At 46.0% G+C, this 8,379-nt stretch overlaps 1 protein-coding gene across 1 annotated transcript; it reads left to right on the forward strand.

The window, feature by feature from the left end:
- Positions 1-3,750: 3,750 nt before the first annotated feature.
- SNTN (sentan, cilia apical structure protein) lies at positions 3,751-7,169 on the forward strand. Its single transcript, XM_005432555.4, has 4 exons — positions 3,751-3,947; positions 4,558-4,592; positions 5,341-5,480; positions 6,922-7,169. Exons 1-4 carry the CDS (start codon positions 3,838-3,840, stop codon positions 7,078-7,080), a joined length of 444 nt encoding a protein of 147 aa, XP_005432612.2. The 5' UTR covers positions 3,751-3,837; the 3' UTR covers positions 7,081-7,169.
- Positions 7,170-8,379: the final 1,210 nt, after the last annotated feature.

Here is an 8,379-nt window from a genome sequence, read left to right on the forward strand (position 1 = left end):
TTATATATGTGAATGGATGGGTTACTTAGCTTGTAGTCTCCCTGACTTAACTATTCTTTTTCAGGATTTCTTTTTATTCCCTCCTACTAAACCCAAGAGATTTTCCTCCTGGAATTTTCTAAAAGCAGCAATAATTTGTATTTTAGTATTAATACATCTGGTGCTGATTATCCCATCATTTGTCAATGCCATACATCCTTAGTATGAAGATCTTAGCGTTTCAATATGAAATTTTAATTCATCCCATTTGTTGCATTTAGCTACCAGTTTCTTTTCTTACATTTTTACTGTTGTGTCCTTTAATAAGATATTAGGGGTTTATAAATACAGCTGCCTTTTTGAAGTCTAAATGTCCTATCATAAATCCCTGGAGCCACTCTGCTCCCTGACAGTCCCCATACGAGGCACGAGCCTATTTTGGCCAAAGTGCTGTACCATGTCTGAAAAATGTCTGGACATGAGATGACAAACGGTGTTCCCCTGCAGAAAGACCGGTTCTAATAGCTTTTCTTAAATGACATTTTACCTGCTCTGTCTCAGCAATGGGACTCATAAATATTTTAATCATGACCCCAGAGCTAAATCCCAGGGCGAGCTGAGTTATCTCCTACGTGTGCAGTAGGGGAGGTGGGCTGACCCATCCGTGGCTCCCAGCCAGGGTCTCCCCCTCACCCCGACCCCTGCACAGACCCTCTGAGCCCGCTGAGTGGGGCAGAATTTTGCATTACCCAGCCAGTCACAGTTTCATCATCAGGCACCGCTCAGCAAACTGTACCCAGCCCAGCTGATGCAGATAAATAGTGGTGCAGACTTCCCCCTTGAGTGAAATCGAATTGACTATGAAGAGGTATTTTTTAAAAAATGGTGATGGCCAAGAGGGAAATGTTCCTGGGACACACAGGACTTTACTTGCACCATCCCAGCACAGATGGAAGCAGCAGCAGCAGCGTGCACCCCAAATGGCATGGTGATGGAGAAACAAATGAGCAGGAAATACTCTGTAATTTTCTTTATCCGCCACATTCCCTGCCTCCTGGGATAAATGCAGGGGTTCAGCAGTTCAGGTTTCAGACTATTTAGCAGGACGTTAGCAGGGGTAAACCAGCTACCGGTGAGCAGGAGCCTGTGTGGCTCTGTGACCAGAGGGTATTTGTGCAAAGCAGACTACTTGTTGCAGCAGCACAGCTATCAATCCCTTGAGCTGGTTAAATCCTTCATTAACCTGCACTGGGTTGTGTCTCCTCTTCGCATGCCACCCTGCAGAAGAGAAGGTACTTCCCCGGTGGGGCTGAGCCCACCTGCTCGTGCGGGCACCACAGGTTGGGGCTGGTGTGGAGAGACCAACCATGGTGAGCACGCTAGACCTGCTGGTTCTGCTGGCTTTTCCCATGTTAAGTAATTGATTTCAAGTGAAACAAGAGGAAAATAGTATTAGGCTGTGGCAGCCAGTCCTGCTTTGGGCTAAGATGGAGTGTGGGGCTTCTCTAAGATCAAAATGACCATATTCTGGTCACAAAGAAATGAAGCTATTACCTTCTTGGGTGGAAGTTAGCAGCACTTCTCCTACAGCTGCTGAAGCGTTCGCTGAAGAAACAAAGCCTGAGTGCATCCTCTGTTTCAGGTATTCCCTTGCGCCTCTGTCCCCAGCGACGCCTGCCAGCCCCAGCATGCCCCTGCCTGCCCCTGCCGACTGTCCCAGGGCCATCTCAGAGGGAGCCAGGGCTCCATCACACACAAATGTTTCGCAATGTAAGTCTTCTAGAACTGCAGAAAGCAAAAAGGATGGGAAAACACCCAAAGTCAAGTGGAGACGGCAGCTTTTTGCAGTGGCAATTATTTTCAGTGAACTGCCTGTAAAGATTTTGCAGTTTTGAGCATCAGGTTGCGTATTTTGTGCAGACAATATTGTTAAGGTGTGAAACATGCTAAAACTTGACCGATAAAAGCACCTGGATATTTCAAACATAAATAGTGTGTTATCAAAATAGCTACAGAGCAGATGGCCTGGCTCCCCGCACACCTTGCTGACCAGGATACTCGAGCAACACATCCAGCCAAAATCTTGCTGTCTTCAAAGCCGATCATCTGCAAAGGCAAGGGTTATCCTCATGCTACCCTTTATCTGTCAGGCACTAATGCTCCTGCATACGCTAATTAGTATATTTTAGAGGGATAATGTACCCCAGGCTTGCTTGAACTTGTTACTACCCTAGCAAAGCAAATTACCTGTTCTAGAGCTCAGGCGCTCCCAAGTCAGTTAGATTAAAAAAAACTGCGAGCTGAAATCTGATCTATGGTGGAAAGAGCCCAAAACGCAGAGGGCTGGGTTTGCCAGCCAGCTCACAGCACTGCCTGTAGCTGATAAACATGCAACGGAGTCTGTTTCTCACTCTCATTTTTACCTTGGACGTTAAGACCAAACATTACCATGCTGCAGATTAACCGGGATGTAAGGCTTTTCATGCCTCCTTGTACGGTTCAACAGATGTGAAAGGGAATTATCACTTCAACATGATATCAAGACTCCTTTTTTTTTTTTTTTTTTTTAGCTGATGGCAGATTACTAAGCCTGAATTCTTGTTTAATTTTAGTGTGTTAATTGATGGGATAATGAGCATTGATTATATGTGTTTTGGCTGCGTCATTGCAATTACAGGCTCTGTTTTATTCATGAGCCAGTCCTAAAGAATGCACTAGAGATCTAAGACAGCTTAAACCTCTCAGAAAAAGGCTCTGAATTGTTTGAGTAATGACACTTTTAGATGGAAAATTAAAGGTTCTCTTTTCCCATGCTTTTTAAGATAATTAAAATCCAGGAACAGTAAGGTGGTGAACATCCTTATTCATTAGCCTTCAGTAATTTAGCTTCTACCAAATGAGGAAAACATTTTAATTCTCTAGGCCATCTGTTGCAGTCTCCTTTGCGTGTCCTCTTACATAAAGTCTCATCCTGGGTAGTTTTAACATCAGTATTGTATCCTTTCACCAGCCACGATGAGCTGGATGAGGTAGCTGAAGTCACTACCTATTAACAGACCACCCTGGGATTGCAACGGCCGCTTGGTCTTTTAGGTGGAAGTTACCCTGTCTAGACACCTCTAGGCAAGGGATCTGCAGAAAGGAGACTGTGCACAGAGATAGGCAGCGTGACAAGCTGTGTGTTTTCTAATAGCAATATCCATGCCAATAAATAACAAAGTTCATCAGAGCCCTTCCAGTCCCTCTAATGTGCGACTGCTCTGCCATATGGCTCCGTGCTGCTTTTGGAAGCAGGCAGCATCCGTTCGGGTAGAAACCGAAGGAAAGGCTCCGTGCTGGATGCTGCTTTGCAAGCGGTTTGGAGGAAGAACAGATCTCCTCTTTGCACTGCGCTGGGAGGATAAATAGTGGAGCAGGAGTGTGCTCATGGAGGATGAATGCCGGGTCAGCAATTGTGAAGCCCTTGGTTTCTGACTCTGTCTATAGGAACAATTCACTTCATAGCCCGGGGCAAATTACATGAGCCCACTCCCATTAAAATGATAACGTGTATAGCTGAACGGATGCAGTGTATTAGTTATTCCTGATGCAAAGTTACATCCCTACAGATCTAGGAAGATTCAGGCTCCATTAGTTTGGTTTGTTTCTGTCAAATTCTCACATAAAAGCCACTCTATTTGCCAGCCTGGCAGTGCTGCTTTAGACAGATGTATTTAGCTGGCTCCACGATCACCAGGCAGCATTTGCATTATTGATAGGGCATGGCTGTGAGCAGGCTGCTTTCACAGGGCAGAGCTTGAATTCACCTGTTTGCTATTATGCGAGTTGCTTGGAGATCACAAACACCCGGGCCTCGAGATGTGTGGCTGCAGAGCCAGTGTTCCCAGCACCAAGCAGTACTCAGTCAACCAGCCAGCTCCTGCTTCCACCAAAACAAGCCCTTTGGCCGCAGCAGGCATGCCCAAGCGGTAAGCCATAGCTTTGTTCTTTGCATCTCTGGTGATCTCCAGTTTGTCTGGAAATTTGTTATCTGGATGTAATTGTGTCTCTGTCACAAACCAGCTCTTGTTTTGCCTGTTGGCTGCTCTGTAGCAGTTTCCAGCACTTCAGCAAAAGTAAGCAGGCTTTAAGTTTTAACAGAGAGCAGGGAGGTTCTTCTCGTAGATGTGAGTGCTGCTGGAAATAAAAGCCATGTGTCTGCTCCAGACTGGGAGCATTGGTGAGTGGGGGATGATGGACCCCTCTGGGGATGGGCTTAAACCTGAGACACTGCCTGGGGCTCTTTCAGGTTCTGAAGAAATTACTTGAATGCTGTTGCAATGCCCCCCTCTTAAAATTATTTAATAATCATCTTTAATAACAATGCCAGGCTACTCAAGTGAAGAATTAGGAGCTGCGTGCTGCTTGTAAAGGCCATTTTCCTTTCCACTGTGAAGGAAAGTCAGTCTCCCCTGGGAAGCCCTGAATTCCTGGGGGATTAAATGAAACAGAAATGAGCAAGCTCGCTCATGGAGAAACTATATACGCACACACAAATCAGCAGGTGATAACCGTGCCTCTCGTCTCTCTCACTACCAGCATACCTACAGCCAAGCAGCTGGCATCGATAAAAGGTAAGGGACCCATTCACTGTCCCTTGGGGGTTCAGTGCAGTAAATCCTGGTGATTTAGCGGAGCTGTGAGGCCGTGCAGACCCTCAGCTGGTGCTAGATGGGAGGGTCTCGTGGAGCCCTGTGCGACGTGCTCCTGCGTTGATGCGCATCTCCTCTTCTGCTTACCTCATCATTAAAAATCACAGCCTGAGCCACCTGTGGTACCTGATGCTAATGGAAGGCTGTGAGCGTGCAGTCTTTAGGATGCAGCCCAGGAGCGGGGGGAAGGAATCCAGCCCAAATCCCAAGTATACTGTGCGTCTGAGCATCAGCGCTGCACTTCAGCATGGGGATTTCTGTTCAGCCAGGTTTCCCAAATGGGCCATATTTTCCCTGATACGGGATCCTGGGAGTCCAAATGCACCCAGGAGATGGCCAGCGTGGCCTGTCCCCATGGTGTGGCAGGTCCTTGCTGGATGCTCAGGGTGGGGGGAGAGAGCAGATGGGTGTTGCACATCACTCGGTGTTAGTGCCCCAGCTCTGACTGAATGCTTCCTTTACATGTGTTTCCATGGGACGTGAGGCATGTTGCTGGCCCACTCCAAATAAAATCTGGGCCAGGTCCTCTGTGGGCATAAACAGTTTCAGTCTCATTAACTTTAATGAAACTACACAGATTTCCACCCACTCAGGATGGTTCTGACAATTCTTTTCAATTATATCTCAAATGCCACTTTTTCCGATAGGCTGGTAACTTTTCCCCTCTCAGCTCTAGGAAAAGGTTCAGACCTCGAAAAAGCTTTTGCCACCGCAGCTTTGGTGTATAACAATTCTGCTGATCCTGAGGGCAAGCTCAGCAAAGCTGAAACCAAATGCTTGCTGCAAACCCAGTTTGGGCGTTTCATACAGGTGAGGGGGTGTGGGTGGGTGGGTGGCACTGGGCCAGCGCTGGCCAGGTGCTTTGGGTGCAGGAATGGCACCCTGGGCTCTGCCCTGAAGCTGGGCAAGCATCGGTCCATACAGTAATCCCAAGTGAGGCTTTAGTGATTTGGCACAAACACCCTCAGTGAATTAGTTGCTTTATGTTGAGCCTATGTCTAACACAGGGCTAAAGGAGTGGGGGACAGCAATAAACCACAGCTGATGCGCCTGCTTGCATTTTTTTTTTTTTAAAGAAAATAGGGCAATTGCAAAAAAACCCCTCAGATGATAAGAGACTGTATTTATGAAAAGAAGAATCCCATTCAATTAATGAGACATTTGGTAGTTTGCCAGAGCACCAACCAAGTGCCAGGAGAGCCAGTCCCATGCCACAGCACCGCTGCGTGCACTGTGGTCCCTGCTGGGGGAAAGGGAGTGGGCAGCATCTCTCCATTGGGCACCCACCAGGGCGTTGGTGGCAGCTGGGTACAGTGAAAAACAGCTACATCTGCACTTGTGGCTGTAAAGTTCTTGCAGATTTTTTTTCCTCTCCCTAAATGATAAACAACAGAACACCAAACAGTTTTATCAAGTGGTAGAAAGAAACTGTATAGGACTAGTAAAAAGAGCTTAACTAAGTAAATGAGAGAGGTGTTTAGGAGTAAATACATTCTTGGTGATACCTTTGCTTCCAAGAATAACAATTGCATGACTGGTTGAAGAATTGGAATTGGTATCAAATTAGAAACTAGGCACCTTATGGAAAAGGACCTGAAAATATCAATAGCCAATCAAATTTGGAATCATGAGATGTTTGGAAGATTATGAAGTTAAAAAAAAATAATCCTGGAGCTTTTTTTTTTTTTTAATTAGAAAATACGAATAACAGACATGACACATAATTTTAATAAACTCTTCCATTCCAGTGGTAATGTCCAACAGGACAGAGAATAACAACTACTGAAGTTAAATCTGTAAAATCAGCAGTTTCTGAGACCTCCACGGTATATTTTTGAGGACCTGTCTTGAATATTAAAGTTAGGAGGGCTGGTTCGTTGTTCACGCTCCCTGGTTTTATCAAGGCACAGACACTTTGCTGGGGGAAAAAAAAAAAAAAAAAAAAATTACCAGCTGCATCATCATCACATCATCACTGCCAGATTTTCAGTCATGACTAGGTGTCTTTCAAAAGATGTATTCTGGGTTCAGGTGGAAGCTTTGGGGACTGGTGATTCTCCTGTCTTATTGCAGTAATGTTTCTGACTTTCTTGGGATACCTTTAGAAAAAACTAATATGAATGTGGACATAAAGACCTGAATGGGAAGATAAAGACCTGAATTTTTATGTATGTGTCATTCATTCTACCTTTTTTAATGATGCAACAAAAAAGGAACTTCATGCTTAATTTTTTAATTTAATTCTCCGTAGGGCCAAGAAAACAAACCGAAATACCAGGAAATAATTTCTGCCCTGGATGAGGAGTCAGAGAACAAAATTGATTTTGAAGATTTCATGATCTTGTTAGTCAGTCTCACTCTAATGTCTGACCTGCTGCAGGAGATCAAAAATGTGAAAACCACAAAGTGATCAGTGCTTTAAAAGAAGAAATGGCTTGGCACTTTATAAGGAAAGCAGGAGCAAACCACACACGGAGATCACATGGAGTGCCTGGATACCCTGTGCGGGTCCCTGCTAAATGGAATAAAGTCTTGTCCAAACCTGGCTGAACTCACTCCTCTGTAGAAATGGTCTGTGGAGTGAAATGTTGGTGCTCAGGCCTTTGTGCCTACTATATACGTGCTTGGGGGTGGGGGGGTGCTGAGGGGCTCTCGGGGGGTCCTGAGGCCCCAGCACTAGTCAGCAGCTGGGTGCAGCCCCCAGCCCAGCTCAGTGCCAGGGGAAGGCAGGCCATGCTCTCCCAGACCTCTCCATCGTCTCCCACACCATTGTGGGGAGATGATGGGGAGACTGCCGCAGGAATGTGCAGCCCCATCGCCCTTGGGGGCAGCAGCATCCGTGGCGTGGCCGCTCAGCTCCCCAGGGCTCTCCCAGTTACCTCAGGGTGGTACCAGTGGCAGGTTTCGCAATTGGCAGCGAACACAAAATCTGTTGCAGCCTTTGGTAAACATTGACTTTAGTCTGCCTGGTTTCCAACCCACCATTAATCCTTCTGAAAGGAGCATTTATTTCTTTGTATTTCCTCCTCCAGCTGACCTCCCTCTTCATTGAGGGATCACTATGGAAGGAATTTCAAGCCCAGTATTTGCAATGCACCTTTGGCAACGCTGTACTTGTGTGACCGAAGGGACGGCTTAGCTCAGCATGTCAGACTATCTGTTGTTTCATGGAACTGTGCAGACAAGAAACCAGATAAGCTAAGAGGTCAGCCAGACTGGGGGGGTGGGGGGGTGGGAAGGGTGGCCAGTAAAGTGCTTTTACTGGAGCTGAATGATATTGGCTTCCCAGCCATCGGCTTGGTTAGGGCCAGAACCTCAATATTAAATGCTCATCATCCTAATCTTTGTTTCGATTCCTACCTATAAGGTCCTGGCTCAGAGCCAAGGTTTAGCCCACTGTGACATCTCTTTAGGGCACCAATAAACAGTCTCACACCCCAGGAGCAGAATATCCTCTGCAAGAATTGAATAAGCCTCGACTACTACAAATAAGATGAGCAAGCCAGCAAAACGTTGCAATCCTTTTCATTTTCTCTCCCTCCTTGTCTGGAAAGGAGAGGACAAGAATGATTTAGCTTTGGTGCATAATTTTTTTTAAACAGGAAGGGATCAAAACCTTTGGTGCTGAAAGAGGGAAATTAATGTCAGCTGAGTAACAAGATTTAACTCCTTGACATAAAAAGGCTCTTAGGGTTTCCAGAAGCTAAGA

Source organism: Falco cherrug, chromosome 4, assembly GCF_023634085.1.
Source record: "Falco cherrug isolate bFalChe1 chromosome 4, bFalChe1.pri, whole genome shotgun sequence".
NCBI classification, from domain to species: Eukaryota; Metazoa; Chordata; class Aves; order Falconiformes; family Falconidae; genus Falco; species Falco cherrug.

Bases quoted from the DNA above. Each gene is read 5' to 3' on its own strand.
- SNTN (XM_005432555.4), top strand. From the start codon at position 3,838: ATGTGTGGCTGCAGAGCCAGTGTTCCCAGCACCAAGCAGTACTCAGTC. The intron at 3,948-4,557 runs GTAAGCCATAGC...TCTCACTACCAG, and splicing joins GCAGCAGGCATGCCCAAGCG to CATACCTACAGCCAAGCAGC. The intron at 4,593-5,340 runs GTAAGGGACCCA...TTCCCCTCTCAG, and splicing joins GCAGCTGGCATCGATAAAAG to CTCTAGGAAAAGGTTCAGAC.